General features: G+C 57.6%; 1 protein-coding gene across 2 annotated transcripts; it reads left to right on the top strand.

Annotated features, from left to right (window-relative positions):
• The first annotated feature begins 9633 nt into the window (after positions 1-9633).
• SIX1 (SIX homeobox 1) lies at positions 9634-12101 on the top strand. Of its 2 annotated transcripts, XR_011903762.1 has the most exons (3): positions 9634-10337; positions 11011-11387; positions 11479-12101. XR_011903762.1 is itself a non-coding variant. In XM_072338351.1 (2 exons), the coding sequence occupies exons 1-2, from the start codon at positions 9778-9780 to the stop codon at positions 11297-11299; spliced, it is 849 nt and encodes a 282-aa protein (XP_072194452.1). In that variant the 5' UTR covers positions 9634-9777; the 3' UTR covers positions 11300-12101. The 2 variants fall into 2 exon arrangements, 1 of the variants encoding a protein (XP_072194452.1); XM_072338351.1 differs by having other exon boundaries at positions 11011-12101.
• The last annotated feature ends 3924 nt before the right edge of the window (positions 12102-16025 follow it).

The following is a 16025-nucleotide window of genomic DNA, read 5'->3' as shown; positions in this document are numbered from 1 at the left end:
CTCAGTAACTCCCGTGCAATGTTCTTCAATTCCTCATCCTGCTGCTCCTCGGACAGAAAGACCCTTTTGGAACACCTGAGCCTGCCCAATAGGCTTTGTGCCCAGGAGCTGTAAGATGTGGCCCTGCCCCTGAGCTGCATGCGGTCTGCGGCGCTGGGAGGAGGGCGCCGAGAGCAGAACTCGCCCGGTGATGCCGGTGGCGGAGGAAACCCAGGTCTCTGCCTCCCCCTGTTGCTTTGCCCACTGCCTCTTGTTTTTCCAGAGGAGCCAAACCTGATACAACGCCCTCTGAGAGCAACAGGAGGACGGGCTGCCTTTGCCGGAGCCCAGCTTGCTTGCTTCGTTTCTCCCCTTGAATTTCTTCCCTGTGTTCGCAGCCGCATTCTGACGCTGATCAGCAGCAGTGCGAGCCTCGAGCAGAGAAAACCCCCGAGAGTGGGATGGGAAAGGCTGCTCCTGTGTGCATCGCCCTGACTGATGTACGTGCAGCTGGCTCTGTTTTATAACTAAACCTCTTTGCTTTGAGGCTCCCTCTAAAGATGTACCAGAGGCAGGCCCTGCTTGCCAAAATCAAAACCCAGCAGCCCCAAAACCAATAGTATTCAATCAAACCAAGCATTCAAGGCCAGGCTGGGTGGGGCTTTGAGCAACCCGGTCCTGCGGGAGGTGGCTGGTTGGAACTGGTTGATCTTAAAGGTCCCTTCTAACCCAAACCATTCCATGATTCTATATGGGAGCATACTGCTGGCAGCAGCCCATTTCCAGCTATCACAACAGCAGCTGCACATAGAGGGCATGTGCACCTTGCTCCCACCAAGCAGGAACACAGGTGGCCCTTGTTTCTCGGAATAGGAAATATTTCTTCTCAGAAAGAGCAGTGCTGCAGTGGCACAGCTGCACAGGGAGTGCTGGGGTCACCGTCCCTGGAGGTGTTCAATGGAGATGTGGCACTGAGGGATGTGGGCAGTGGGCATGGTGGGGGTGGGCTGGGGTTAGGCTTGGTGAACTTCATTCCAACCTGAATGATTCCATGATCCCATGACTCCATCTTTACATCCAGCTGTTCCCAATCTGCAGCTTGGGCAACTGAGCACAACCCAGCATCTCCATCAGCAGGGATGTGTCCCAGGTAGCACAGAATTGCATTCTCACAGCCTCAGCCCTGGCCCAAAATGAAGCGATGTTCTGATTTGCCAGCTTTCACAACTCATGAACTCTGCAATGTTTAGTAACTGGTGAGAGAGAGGAAGTAGGAAGGAGGTTTTATGGCCACAGCTTCCTACTAGTCTGAAAATTGAGTTCCTAGTTGAAAAAGACAAATAGGAGAGGAGAGGAGAGGAGAGGAGAGGAGAGGAGAGGAGAGGAGAGGAGAGGAGAGGAGAGGAGAGAAGAGAAGAGAAGAGAAGAGAAGAGAAGAGAAGAGAAGAGAAGAGAAGAGAAGAGAAGAGAAGAGAAGAGAAGAGAAGAGAAGAGAAGAGAAGAGAAGGAGATATTGAAGGTCTCCAAACCATATTTATATGGGTATATTGCATTTACTAAATAGCAAACAAAGATACAAAACAAAATGCAAATGTGCTTCCTCAAAACAGTATCTCTAAGGCTCACTCTGTTTTTAAGCAGCTCAAGTAAATTCTTAGTCACAGCCCTGGACAAAGCAGGCAGGATCCCTATAGCATCCTGTGCCTGTCCTCCAATCGGTTTACCACGAGCAAATGGCTCCCAGTGGTGACAAATGGTGCTCAGCAGAATTACTGCTGATAAGGGAGGTGAGACCAACCCCAGAGGTGCTGGGAAATGGAACATCCAGCATATGCTCTGTGCTAGGGAATGCCTTGAACCCTGCTCTATGAGCACTCTAAAGCATTCATTCTCCCAGGCAGAGACCTGAAGGTAAATGTCATTGACTTGGGGGGTTGGAAATAGATGATCTTTGAGGTCCCTTCCAACCCAAGAAGTGCTGGCCTGGGTGCAGGGGGGCACAGTACCATGTTCAGTCACCAACAGAGCTATGCAGCCATCTCCCCAGCACTGAGATCACACTTGTACTGCACTGCCCAGCAAATCTGCAGGGTACGTGGATTAATTTGCTTCTCCATAAAGAGAAATCCAATCTGAAATGCACAGATTAGTTTACTAATCCGTGTAAATCCTATTAATAGTCCTTTTGCTGCTCTGTGCTCTCACTCACATTCTCACAAACCTGCCACATTGGGTTGGTTTTCCCTCACCTCCAACCGGCCCCACCTGGCTGTGCTCACATCCTCCCAGAATGGCCGTGGCCACCAATGGATGTCTTCCCTTTGCAGTCCCCTCTCTCAGCTCCCTCATGTCCTATGGTGAAACGTTCCCTGGATCAAAGCATTACGGCTGTAAATCACTGCGGTGCCATCGGAGCTGAAGGGATTATAGGAAGGAGTGCTCAGCTTTCATGGGGATGGACAGAACCGTGATCTCCTTCACACAGCATCGCTGCATTCTGGTGCCCATCCACAGTGACAAGGGAAGAGAAGGGAAGGGGAAGGAATGGGAAAAGCTCTCTGTTGTAAAATCAAGGTCTTCAAGCTTACTTTGGGACCTCAGAGCTCCATTCAAATCAAGTTGGACACAATGATCCTTATGGGTCCCTTCCAACTTGGGAAGTTCTATGATTCAGCTAAACTGCTTCTTCGGGGACCAACTGTTGTGTTGAGGGACAAAGCTCTGCTCTCACTTCCTCAAGAAAGGGAATGATGGGCTCACAGGTGTGCCTGGGAATAACTGGCACTGCTGCCCAGAGAGCTGTAGGTGCCCCATCCCCAGCAGTGCCAAAGGCCAGGCTGGATGGGGCCCTGGATAGACTGAGTTGGCATGGGCCAACCAGCACATGGCAGGGATTGGAACTGTGTGAACTTTAAGGTCCCATTGAACCCAATCATGACATAGGAGGCATTCAGTTTCTAGTAATAACTGGTGTCTCTGAAAAGCTCCCATTCTGACCCTAGGCTGTTTGGGGGACCAGCAGGTGGGGCAAGGGGGACAAATAGAGGAGGAAAAGGAATCCATTCCTTTCCTTATGACCTGCTCTGATAGGCTCAGCTGATAAGGGACCCACATGCTGCTTTTGTGTGCTCAGGTTTTAGGCTCAAACATTCAGCTCCCCCACTTTGGGTAAAACAAACACATCTGGCTTCTTCAGCCACCCCTTGGGAGCAATGCCATCCCATCACATGTGAGCGATGCAGAAGATGGGGGAGGAAGAAGATGCACATCTGGATGTGCCAAGTGGTACAAAACAGGGCTGCACATCTGGGTATGCCAATGGGACAGGGCAGAGCTGCACTTTTACTGATACCTTGGCTATCTGCTGCCCCGGCTTTGGGGCCGCTGCTACGCCACATGCTCAGAGCCTGGGGCCTCACAGAGCTGAATGGCTTTTGTAGCTGAGAGCACTAATGTACAGAGGCAATTGGGAATTAATTATTTAATGTGATTCTCATTGGTAGGAAGCTCCTGCCCTTCGCGCTGCTCAGCTCCCATTAAATGTATGTTGCTTCCTTCAGGCTGCAGCAATCTGAGAGCAGCAGAAAATGATGGCTAAACCCAGCTTCCTCTCACAGTGAACTCTGTTTAAATGGGCAGCTTGGCACTCAGGTAACCAGGAGCACAATTTGGTGCTATTAATATGGGCTGTGGGCAAAGCTCAGCATCCCAATCTGGGAGAACAGCTCCATCGATATCCCTAATCATATCCCCGAACACAAATACGACGCTTTTGCCTTTTTCCTCTCTTGGAATGAGAAAACCACACCTGTACAGATGTGCCTCTCTGAGATCCAGGAGCACAAACCCTGAAGTACGCCAGCAGGGCTCAGGAGCGAGGAGCGCAGTCTCCATGGAGGCAAAGCACTGCTGAAGGTCGATGAAATCATACACCCGGTGTGGGGCGGTGAGCTTATCCACCACTCTGATCTGCTGTGCACAGAGCCGATTCCCCCGGAAAGCTGCTGGAAAAGATAATCACTCACGGGAGACATGGGGAGAGAAAGGAGAAAAAAAAACAACGTGGTGCTGGCAGAGCAATTCCCTCTCAGGGCAAAGAGAGGCGAAAGCATCTCGGTGCTTCCATGCACACCCTGGGGCTGAGCATCCCCCGGTGCTGCAGAGGCAGATGGAGGGCACCCGCCCGCCGCCTGCACCCGCCTCGACATGCGCTGACCTTTCCCCTCTCTAAAATTTCAAAGCTGGAGCTGGCGGCGCTGAGCAGACTGTGTGCCATCTGCGGGATGACCCCGGCCCCGCACTGCCCGGTGGCATCGCTAATGGGAGGTGAAAGGTCCCCTCCGCCCCACGCTGCCACCGACCCACCGGGATGGGCTGGGATGCGGTGAGATGCCGTGGGACCTGATGGGATGCGATGGGGTGGGACAGCCCCAACCGCTGCGGATCACACCCTGAGCCGCATCGAGCATAGTCGCCTTGCTGAGAAAATATTTGCTCAGTGCCCGAATGCAAAGCGTATGCAAACAGCCCCGTATGGAAATGCGGTACCAATGCACAGCGCGGTGCTGCGTTTTGCATCTCCCAAACTGGGGCTGTGGATGGAGCCTTCACAGGGACAAAGGGAAGGGGGTACGACTCTACCACATAGGTGCCAGCGGGGAAATGAGGTGGAAGGGATAAGTACTAAGAATGGAGCGGGTCTACCCCTCCCCTTCCCCCAGCACCAGCGGGGCTCTGGGATTGGGCTGAGGAGTGTCACAGCGTGGGGAGGAGTGGCAGCCCCCATGCAAACTGGATTTCTTTTTTATTCTTTTCCTTTTCTTCTTTTTTCTTTTAACAAACTTTCCTCGCTTTTTAAAGACTGTTTTCAGTGCTTCGTAACATGGCACGGGAAAACAAACAAACAAACATCCAAACCCAAACCCCGGTCCTCCAAAACAACCACATACCCCTTCGTGGCCGACGTGGAACTCCCACTCTGTCCTCAGTCTCCCGGTGCCGGGCATCCCCTTTCCTCACCACCCCCTAAAGAAGCAACGGCTGCCAATCCCTGCCGGCACAAGCGTGGGGAGGTTCGGAGCCGTGTGGCCACATGTACAGGGTGAGGTGACACGGATGGGGTGCGCACACGCGTGTGTTTTGGAGGCGCCGTGGGCAGCCCCTTGTGTGGCTCCGTCCCGCGTGGGATGCGCGCTGCTCCCTCCCATTGAGCTGTTTCGTTTCGTTTTTGCCCGCGATTCACCCGCGGCGCTGATGAGGTGGGATAGGGACACGCGTGGCCGGCGCAGTGACCCCACCAGCGGCTGAGCCTTCGCTGCCGTTCTGCGGGTAATTCCTCTTTCTGTCGCATCCAGGTACCTAGAAACGCGACCATTCGTTTCCAGCCCCACTGAGCGTTCAACCGCAATTGCCAGGAGCGCAGAGCCGGAGGCCCACGCGTGTCGGGAACGCGGGTGGCAACGGGGAGCGCCGTGCGGGGACCGCCTGCTCCTGCTGCCCCGCTCGGGGTGGGCGAGCTCGTGAGAATGGGGCAAAAAGCTGCAGCCGGCATCGCCTCGGGTTGTGACAAATTGCGCTGTGCTGAGAAGAGGGAAGAAAACGCGTGGGAAAGGGTAGGACACGCGTGGGTATTGTCGGACAAGCGGCCGGGGGGAGCGAGGAGGAGTCGCGCCGGGGAACCGCAGCCGCAAAGTGTTGGGAAGGGGAAACTTCGGTGGGGTTTTCCACGCACACGGACACGCGTGGGAACGACGAGCTGAATCCCCGGCGTGGTCCTTTGCTTTAGGAACGCGCTCATCCCGCGGAGCTGAGGCTGATCGGGGGCAGCCCGGCCGCTCGTTCTCCCCGCAGCAGCCGAACATCTTGAAGTAATCAGCAGCTGAGAACGGAGACGTCCCCCTGGCATCTCAGGTTAAAGGAGGAGGTCCAGGAAAATGTGGTAGAGCCATTACAAGAAACCTGAGATGCATTCATCAGAGACTCCAATTGCCATCGCATTAGGATTGATTAGAGACCAGCAGTACCGTAATGACCCGGAAAGAGGGGCATAGAGGGATTATTAATATCAGACTTTGAAACAGAAGGAAAAAAAGAGAGAGAGAGAAAGAGAGAGAGAAAAATAAAAGAAAAAGAAGAGAAAGAAGAAAAGAAAGAAAAGATAGAAAGAAACAAAGGTAGAAAGAAAACAGAATAAAGAAGGAGAGGAGGAGGGAAAAGGGATTTTAAAGGGGGGAAAATCTCCTTGCGGGGCTGCTGCTGGGACACTCACCTACCTGAGGAGCGCGGACGCCGCTCGGCGATCGCAGCCGTATGAAAGCGAAAGGAACGGACCCTCCCGGAGCCCCAGCGGCCCGGCGCTGCCCGAGGGGACGCGGCCGGAGAGGGGCTCGGTCCCCGTATGCCCGCATCGACGGCGGCGGAGACGGGAGGAGCCGCGCTGCTCCTCGGCTCCGTGCGCCAAAACAAACCGGCCCCTCCTGGTCTGGGTTTAAATGGAGCTCACGGGATAATTAACTCCATCTTTGCAGCCCCGCTTTAACTGTTTGTTTAGTGTCACCCCGTATTACCGTCACCGGCACTTTCCTCTGAACGGGAGGAGCCGGAGGGCTTCACCTCCCCGGAGGAAATTCTTCGGAGCTTAAAAAAAATACGTATCAAAATAAAACAATTCAGCATCCCCCCGGAGGTCCATCGGCAGCGGGGAAACGGGGTGCGGGGGGAAAAGCCGGGGGGACGGAGGGGACCGCATGGCCGCCTGATGCCTTTTAATCCGTAGAAGTGAACGGAGAAAGGGCCCTTTGTGGCCCGGCCCGGGGGTGCGTCCCGGCGAGAGGGGCACCGGGGGAGCGCTGTGCAGGGAGAGGGGGTCGTGGTCCCCCCCCCCCCTCCTCCACACACACACATAACACACATCCCACGGCCCCCCATTAAAAAAATAGAATAATATGGGGGGAGAGGGAGGGAGAGGCGACACAAATCCTTATTGTTCGGGGCGAGCCGGCAGCGGGCTGTCTCCCTGCGCATTCGGCGGGGAAGGCAGCACGGATCCGGTATCACGTTGCAGATTCTCACTAAAGATAACGAAATGTGATCTATTTTTCAGAACAGCAAGTGGATGGGAAAGGAGCCCTCTCCAACACAAACCTCATTGACTAATGGGGCGGTTTTGGGTTTCGCCTTCGAAAGGTTCGGAAATCGGCAGCGTTCTGTTACCGCCCGCCCGGCTCCAACCCAGAGCCCTTGGCTCTTATCGGACTCCGCTCCCAGCGCTCCCTTCTGCTGCTCCTCTCTCCAGAAAGCCACACTTTAAACATACAGACAGACCCTTAGGTTTATTTTTAAGGTTTATTTCTAAGGCCGGAGGGGCAGAGGGGGCCGTGTTTGCTATGTTTGCTATGTTTTCTGTACATTTTATTTTATTTTTTTCCGGAGAAATCGGTGAAAAACGGCCGAGCGCTGCCCCGGCCCCGTCCCCATCCCCATCCTCGCTCCGCATCGAATAAACCCGAGGAGATCTGCTCTCCTGCGCAAGGAGCGGGACCGGGCTGAGCCCGATCCATACGGCACAGAACCGCTCCGCGCCGCTCGGCCGTTCTCTTCGAGCTCCGCTCCTTTGCTTTAATTCGAGCGCTTCGAAACCATTTCTCGTCTGAATTTATGGGGCTAAACGGAGCGTGAGGTTCGGAAATCCGCGCCGTTTTCCTTCTTTCGGCTGGTTTGAAGCGAAAACTTTCCGTTTGTTTTGTAGGAAAAGCAGCGGGTAACGCACACCGCTGGGAGCGGCCCCACGGCCACAACCCCGTTCCGTCCGCGGGCGCTATGGGGCTCGGAGCGGTGCGGCCCCGCTCGGGTCTGAGCCCCAACGTTCGGATTCGGCCTTGGGAAGGGACAGGCAGGGAGAAGCCGCTCTCGTAACAAAATAAAGAGCTCCTCACGGCCCCGCTTTGCGTTCTTCACCCCTTAGACCTGAACGGACAAACCCTCAGGTCTGCGCTTCCCAAATCTCTTGGAAGAAAACAGAAGAAGAACGCATTGTAATAAAGGGAAAGGGACAGGGGAGCGCGTCCCGGGCTCGCTGCGGCCGTGGCACCGCTCCTGCGGGAGGCTTCGAGCCCACCGCTGTAATTCTGCGCACTTGCTCCAGACTTTAGGGTATTAGTTGGTGTTAGAGCCGGGTTTAAGGCTCCGTTCCGGTCCCCACGCAGCTGCCTTGTCAATAAGGATCTGTTCCAAGCAGACATTCCTTCTGGGAGGACATTGCAGCTCTTTAAGACTTCATCTGCAACATCACAAGCACTAAAATAAAATGGAAGGGAAAATTAGCAGACACGCGGTCATGGGACACGGCGGTGCCCGAGCGGTGCAGGGCGGACAGACGGGCGGCAGCGCCTTATTTAACAGCCCCGAGAAGAGAAATACGTGGGAAAAACAACCACCGGTGCATGGGGGGGGACGGCGGCGGGGCCTGCAGACGGGGTGCGACGAGAGGGACCCGGCCGGGTCCACCCGGAGGGTTCGGGGCCGAATATCGGGTACCGGGATCGGGCTGCGGGAGCACCGCCGGCCACAGCTCGGAGCCGCGGCCCGTCCCGTCCGTGCGGAGCACACGGCGGAATAAATCACCCCGCTCTTAGAGAAGACAAACAGGTTTTCAAGAGCCCTTCGATTGTTCTCAGAACCCACGGAGTGAGCCCAAACGCCGGCTGGAGGGTGCTCAAAGCGCAGCGCTCCGCTTATCTCAGCGCGTATAAACGCTGCCATAAAGACACCCTCATCCCCGCCCTTATCTCAGCGCATTGTCCCCATCTCCCAGCCCGCCCCGGCTCCCGACGGCAGCTTATCTCTGCTTGGGGAACCTAATTGCTTTCTAATTTTTGCAATAATTGCTTTGGAGCGAGGTGTGCAGATGAGGATTTGGGCGAATGAAAGCGCCGCCTCTGTTTTTTTCTCTTTCCCCCTTCCCCGGGGGCAGCTCCGAGGGCCGCTCCCTCCCGACCTGAGCGGTCCCGGCCCGGACCCCCCCGGGCTGAGGGGGAGGCGGAGAGGTGCTGGGAGGGGGGGCCGCTCCTCCGCTCTGCTATTCAGAGCGCGGCATCCGCCGAGCGGCCGAGCGGTATTTATTCATTCACGCCTGGAGTGAGGGCGATGGAAGAGGAGGGGAGTTCAGAGAACGGAGAAGAAATAAAAGAAATGAAAGCATATGAAAGGAAATAAACGAAAGAAAGAAAGAATAATAATTAAAAATAAAGAAAGAAAAAAATAAAGGAAAAAAATAGAAAGGAAAAAAGTAAAGAAAAAAAATAAAAAGAACAAAATAAAGAAATAAAAAATGAAAAGCTAACAAACGAAGCGGAATGGAAGCAGGAGAGCCGCGCAGATGCCCGCGGGGTGCGGGGCGCGCCGTGCCCGGAGCTCCCCCCGCAGCCACAGCCGCACCCGCGCAGCCGCGCCGGGGCCGGGGCCGCGCCGCCAGGCCCCGCCCGCCCGTGCCGAGGCTCTGCCCGCCGGGCCGGGCTGGGCTGGGCTGGGCCGGGCCGGGTCGGGGCCCTCCGCGACGGGGGCCGAGCCGCGGGCGCCCAATCAGCGCGGCGCGGGGGCTCGGGCGCTTTAAGCGCGGCGGCGGCGGCGGAGCGGGGGCAAAGTTCCCCCCGGCGCTCCGCCGAGCATCCCCCGCTCCGCCGCCGCCTCCGCGCCTCCCCGCTCTGGGGACGGGACCGGGACCGGGGCTCTCCCCGCCCCTCCGCCGCCTCTCGGTGCCGCACGCAGCCCCGAGCCGCCCCTCGGCGCCCGGCCCCGGCCATGTCGATGCTGCCGTCGTTCGGCTTCACGCAGGAGCAGGTCGCCTGCGTGTGCGAGGTGCTGCAGCAGGGGGGGAACCTGGAGCGCCTGGGCCGCTTCCTCTGGTCGCTGCCGGCCTGCGACCACCTGCACAAGAACGAGAGCGTCCTCAAGGCCAAGGCGGTGGTGGCCTTCCACCGGGGCAACTTCCGCGAGCTCTACAAGATCCTGGAGAGCCACCAGTTCTCGCCCCACAACCACCCCAAGCTGCAGCAGCTCTGGCTCAAGGCGCACTACGTGGAAGCCGAGAAGCTGCGCGGGCGGCCGCTGGGCGCCGTGGGCAAATACCGGGTGCGCCGAAAGTTCCCCCTGCCCCGCACCATCTGGGACGGCGAGGAGACGAGCTACTGCTTCAAGGAGAAGTCGCGGGGAGTGCTGCGGGAGTGGTACGCGCACAACCCCTACCCCTCGCCCCGCGAGAAGCGGGAGCTGGCCGAGGCCACCGGGCTCACCACCACGCAGGTCAGCAACTGGTTCAAGAACCGGCGGCAGCGGGACCGGGCGGCGGAGGCCAAGGAGAGGTACGTGCCTTCCCCTCCCGCTTTCCTCCCTTTTCCTCCCGGCCCGGCGCGGACAGCCGCTCCGCTCGCCCCGACGCCCCGTTCTTGCCTTGCGCTCTCCGCCGGACGCGCGGCACCGGACGGACGGTCCCGACCCGCTCCCACCTGCCTGGGGGCACCGACCCCCGTCCGCCCCCTCCTCTCCGGCGGCTCTCCCGAGCCGTCCCCGCCTTTGTTCGGTGCCTTCCGGGCCGCGAGAGACGCGGCCCAGCGACCGGCCCTGGGGGGAGCTCCGGCGGTTCTGCGCGCTGCGGGCTCGGAGCGGCCGTTTCTTGCGGCCCGGCCCGCATCGCCTCCCGCTTCCGCGTCCTCCCGCGGCCCCGCGGGGCGAGAATCTCTCCCGGCCCCACCGAACGCCGTTCCCGGGCCCGCGGGGCCGCGCTGCGATTTGCAATGAGAAAGACCGACAAAAAGAAACGGCGGAGTCCCCGCGTCTTTCCTCACCTCGGCCCCCGGCAGCTCCGGGGCGCGCGATGCGCAGCAGCTGTCTAAATAGGGGCCGAGCCCGGCAGCTGCGGGACGATCCGTTAGGAACAGACTGGGCGCTTTCTTCCTTTTTTTTTCCCCTCTCCTTTTCCTTCCCCCATCCCGGAGGCCCCCGCCCTGACCGCCCGCTGTGCTTCTGCCTTCGCAGGGAGAACACGGAGAACAACAACGCGGCCACCAACAAACCCAACCAGCTCTCCCCCCTGGACGGAAGCAAACCCCTCATGTCCAGCTCCGAGGAAGAATTTTCGCCCCCGCAGAGCCCGGATCAGAACTCGGTCCTCCTGTTGCAGGGGAACCTCGCTCACGGCAGGAGCTCCGCGTACCCGCTGGGTTCTCTGCCCGCCCCCCCGGGCACGCACAGCCTCCCGGGCCATCAGCTCCAGGACTCGCTGCTGGGGCCGCTCACCTCCAGCCTGGTGGACCTGGGCTCCTAAACGGCTCCGCTCGCGGACACGGACTCTCGGTTGTACATAGCGGACGGTGATCCTGAACGTGACTTCGGCTCTTCTCCACGGTCTCCAGGTCCGGTCCCCCCCCACCCCCCGGCTCCCTTCCCTCCTGTCGTTATTTTTATTATTGTTATTATTATTATTATTATTATTTTTCCACGTAGCCAAATGCAGAGAGCGGCAGAAAAGCCCTCAGCCTTTCGAGTTCGAGTGAGCGAGAACTGCAACAACAGAACTAAGAAATAAAAGGGGAGAGGGCTGGGTGTGTGTGGGGGGAAATCCAACCCCAACCCCCGGTTCCCACTGAGCCCCGTAAATCCCAACTGTTGCGGCCCGGAGGCAGAGGAAGCGCAGGGCCCTTTGTGGCAGCGGGAGGAGGGAGGGGAACTTTTCGTTTACATTTTCTTTTTCTCTTTCTTTTTTCATATTTAGCTTCACCGGGAGGATTTCGATGTAGTTTAAAATTAAAAAAAAAGACAAAATAGATATAATTAGGAAGCGGCAGTATGAGGGTTTTACCAAGTGCCTATGTCTTAACGCGGCGGTGCTGCTCCCCGGTCGGGACACGCAGCGATTCGGCTACACATTAGGACAATAACAGCGATAATAAATGCGGACGGCCCTTTCCTTCTGCAGGAGCGTCTCTCTCTGTCTGCCTCCCCCCCATCTCCCCCCAGCTCTGCCTCGCAGTGAGCCCGCAGCTGTCTGTCTCGAGTCTGTGTTACCGACCTCGCGTGTGCTTTCAGGTTTCTTTTCTATTGTACCCAAACAGCCGAAATTAAACACTGCTGATGGCAGAACCCCGACGCCGCGCTCTTCTTTCTGGGGCTCAGCCCCCCTTCAGTCCCCCCCTCCCACGACGTGGGAGCCGCTCTCTTTCCGACGCTGCCCCTTCGCTGTGTCACCACCGAGGGATGGAGCCGAGGTCGGGCTGCGGGGGCCGCACACCGAGACCGCCCCGTCGGCCGTTCCCCGACTGCACGGCGCGGATGGTGCCGCTTTCCACACACCCTCCGCGTCCGCGTTTTGCATCACCGAGCGTGCTTTTAAGGCTCCACCGCGTTTGTTCTCGGGGTCTCGGGCCGTGGAGAAATGTCACCCTCTGCAGGAGGGTCTCTCCCTGTCGCCTTCCTCCCGAGAGGGCCCCGCCGCCCTCCTCGGCTGCCCCCGGCTCCCTCGGCCCGGTTCCGGCCGCGGGGTCACAGCGCCGGGGCGCGTTTTATCCTCCCCGGGTGCGACGGCGGCCGCCCCGTCGGGGCACGCGGCGCCGATCCCGGCGGGCTGTGCTCGGCCCTCTGCTCGGGGTGGGCACGGGCCGGGCGCTGAGGGGCTCTGCCAAGCGGGGATGGCCGCGCTGCCCGAGGAGCCGCATTGCCCGTCGCAGGGCACTGATCGGGCCCCGTCTCGAAGCTCGTTGGAGCGGAAGGATAAACATTGCGCGGAACTCCAGCCCTGCGCGGCTCAAATCAAAGCGGGTATCGCGAGCCGGGGGCTGTTTTCAAAGCAAACGGTGTAGAGCGGGCGGCCGCGAGGCTTCGCTTCCGAGGGGGCAGCCAGGAGGGTCCTGCTCTCCCAGCTCTCCCTCCCTCGCGCAGAGCTGCTGCCAGGCCTGTCGGCTGCAGAGCGGGACGGCGCAAGCAGCGCGCAAATGCCGCTCAGCGCCGCACTCACCACCCCTCTGCCCACAGCGCCCTGAGTACGGCCCGGCTCTGCCTTCCCTACCGGGAAGAGCTTGCAGGTAGGTGGCCAGGGTCGGAGGGAAGATCCTGGTAGTAAATGCCAGGCAAAAGGAAAGACTGGGTCGGGCGGGTGGGAGCAGAGCCTGGCACAGTTCGATCGGCTCCCCCCGGGCGTGCTTGACCTCGCAGCAAGCTTGTCACAGCACAGCCAGCCTGGGGGGCAGCCTGGGCCCGCCCTCACCTCGCTCTGCTCTGCTTCAATGGGCAGGAAGGGGTTAAACCCCCCTCATCCCCCCCCCTCACTCACCTCCCAGGACAGATTTCACACTGTGTCCAGGTCAGCCAAAAAGGGGAGGAAATAGGGAACAGCAGAATGATTAATTCTACCTGCTTTTCCCATGAGTGATCACCTGCTTTTGGGGTCATGAATAGCAGGTAGCTCTCCCCGTCTCCAGCTCTGAGAGGCTCATTTGTTTGGTGACAGCTGAGTGACAAGACCTGAAACCCGAGCCCTCAACTTTGCCTGATGTGTGGATAAAACCCTGGATGTTCCCTCAAACATTTCAGGAAATGAAAGTTGTAACGCGATCCCTTGCGCGCCCACATCTCCCCCAGCAACACACAAAAGCTCAAAGGAACCTTCTCGGATTAAATTCAGCCTGGAGAGGATGGAAGGAAAATGGAGAGCAGGCTGAGAGGGTTGGGACTGGCAGGCATTTCTGCAGCCCTTATTGGAAATGTCTGTCCAAAGCAGGGATTTGGAAAGGTCACCTCTACTGTAAGTGCCTTTCGCCCCGCAGAGCCACACGGGGAGCCCGCTTCTCCCCAGCCCACCTCTGCCTGCAGAACACAGGGGGTTATGCTGAGATTCCCTGGGCAGGAAATTCAGTGTGTGAAAATCAGTGCTGAGCAGGGAAGTCACCCCCCTCCTCACTCCTCATTTCATTTCCCGGGTCATATTCGGAGAGTGTCGTCGTATGGTAGTGTTTGCAAACAACACGCCTGCTCTGCCCTTACCCTGCCATGAGCTCCTGCTCAGTTCTCCGTCCCCATTCCCAAAACAGGGCAGGTACATCCCTGCTCTCATTCCCACTGCCCGGGTCCTGCAGTGAATGGCAGATGGTTGCTCAGCCAACACATTCAAATCCACCAATTCTAGGACTGTCCACCGACATTCACAGCTATGTGGGAGTGGTGGTGCAGGTGGGGACCTCTGTGCTCTGTGTCCATGCAGCCCAGGCACCAGCCTGCCAGCATCTCACTGTGAGCACCAGAGCTGGGATGGTGCAGGGAGAGAGGCTGGGATGGGGCATCATCCATCCATATTGCAGGCGGTTCTGTGGTGCCGGCTGTCATGGGGCAGGCGGTCTCACCCAGCCCTAGACAAAGCCCCATTCAACAGCTGTTTAACTACTACCGAGGTGCTGAACACTTCGCAGAGCCGCAAAGAAAACTTAGCATGTGCACCACGATAACACTTCACCTTTTGCCCTCTTCCTTTGCTGACGCTTTCCCGCAGCAGACAGGGAGCAGTGCAGGAATGGTGCATGGGAACAGGTGGGAGCCCTCACTGAGAGCTCTGCTGGCAGGAGCTGAGCACAAAGGATGCGCTGTGGCTGCTGTGCTGGGTCTGTGCGGTGCCTCTGGGGAGCCCAGGGCAGCCTCTGGCATTTGCTCCCAGCTCCTTACATGAGGGCTGAACGTTCTCCAAAGCGTATAATCCCAATCCTAATAATAAGGTTAAAGAGATGGATTTACTTCAATTATCGTTTCCCGTGTTCGCTGGTCCACGGCTTCCTGAAAGTGTCTCTGTGGGAAGAGGGGCTCCTTTCTCTACCTGCAGGAGCTCTTTGCCTACAACAGCTGGGTGCAAGCTGCTTTTTCATGGCTTTAAACTGAAAGGGGAGATTTGGGAGGAAGTTCCTTACTCAGGGGGTGGCGAGGCTCTGGCACTGCTGCCCAGAGAGCTGGGGTGCCCTATCCCTGAGGGTGCCCAAGGCCTTGCATAGGGCCCTGGGCTGTCTGAGCTGGAGGAGGGAGGGAGCAGCCAACCAAGGTCCCTTCTAACCCAACCATGTTGGGATTCCATGGTTCTGTGGTCTTAAAGGTCCCTTCCAAACCAATGTGATCACATTCTGTGATTAGATAGTTCCATGACCCTCTGCCTTTGTACAGTGTTACCTGCTCAGGCTGAAGGCTGTGAGCTGGGATAGAACTGTGCCTTCAGCCTTGTAATAAGGCACCGCAGCTTATCATTATGTAACTCAATATTGCTAATCATGCAACGCACACACAAAAAACAATGGAATAAGACACAATGCGCAGTGAGGCCTGTGGCTAACACTCCCTGAAGAAACAGTCTGTTTTCTAGAAGCAAACAACATAAAAAAAACCCAACGACCAAGGAAATCAGAAACAATTGCAAATGAAATCACATCTGCAAATCATCAGCGCGCTCCTCCTGAGCCCTGGGGACGCGGCCCCACTGCTGGGTGCGGGACCCACAGAAGGGCAAGGCTTCAGCATTTGTTCAGCGAAAGGGTCACATCGCGCTGGAACAAATCAGAGATTTATGGAGGGAATGAAGATCTTCCTATTCCCGACTGATCAGGTTGCTTTAAAGCAGGAGGAAAAGAAGCAAAACGAGCAGCAGCACCTGAAAAGCGTGGGTAGGATGGAGCTGTAACTCACTATTTAGGGAGCTTGGTGTGCGCAGCATGGACCCTGCACTGTGATACATTGCCATAAAGGCCATGAGCAGGGCAGGAGCTGCGGTGGTGATCACTAGGAGACCCCAAAACCCATAAAGGGGCAAAATGAATGCAGCACACAGAGCCGTCCTTGGAGCAATCTGTGCTTACACAGCCCCACCTGAGCTGGGTATCTGTGCCTCCGATCTGTGCTGGTATGATTGTTCTCCCCTGCAAATCCCAACCGCAGGGGCTGCTGGCAGCTCAGCTGGAGCCGCAGTGTCCACCTGAGCCCCGGGCTGCTTTCATGTGGCAAAGAAACCACAGGGCCATTTTCTTGAC

The sequence above is a fragment of the Excalfactoria chinensis genome, chromosome 5 (assembly GCF_039878825.1).
Source record: "Excalfactoria chinensis isolate bCotChi1 chromosome 5, bCotChi1.hap2, whole genome shotgun sequence".
Taxonomy (NCBI): Eukaryota; Metazoa; Chordata; class Aves; order Galliformes; family Phasianidae; genus Excalfactoria; species Excalfactoria chinensis.
The sequence above is the reverse complement of the archived record's forward strand: the minus strand, read 5'-3'. Positions and strand labels throughout refer to the sequence as shown.

What these genes read in the sequence shown, in the direction of transcription:
- SIX1 (XM_072338351.1), top strand. Translation starts at nt 9,778, where the DNA reads ATGTCGATGCTGCCGTCGTTCGGCTTCACGCAGGAGCAGGTCGCCTGC. An exon ending in GCGGCGGAGGCCAAGGAGAG is followed by an intron (nt 10,338 to 11,010) that starts GTACGTGCCTTC and finishes CTGCCTTCGCAG; the next exon opens with GGAGAACACGGAGAACAACA.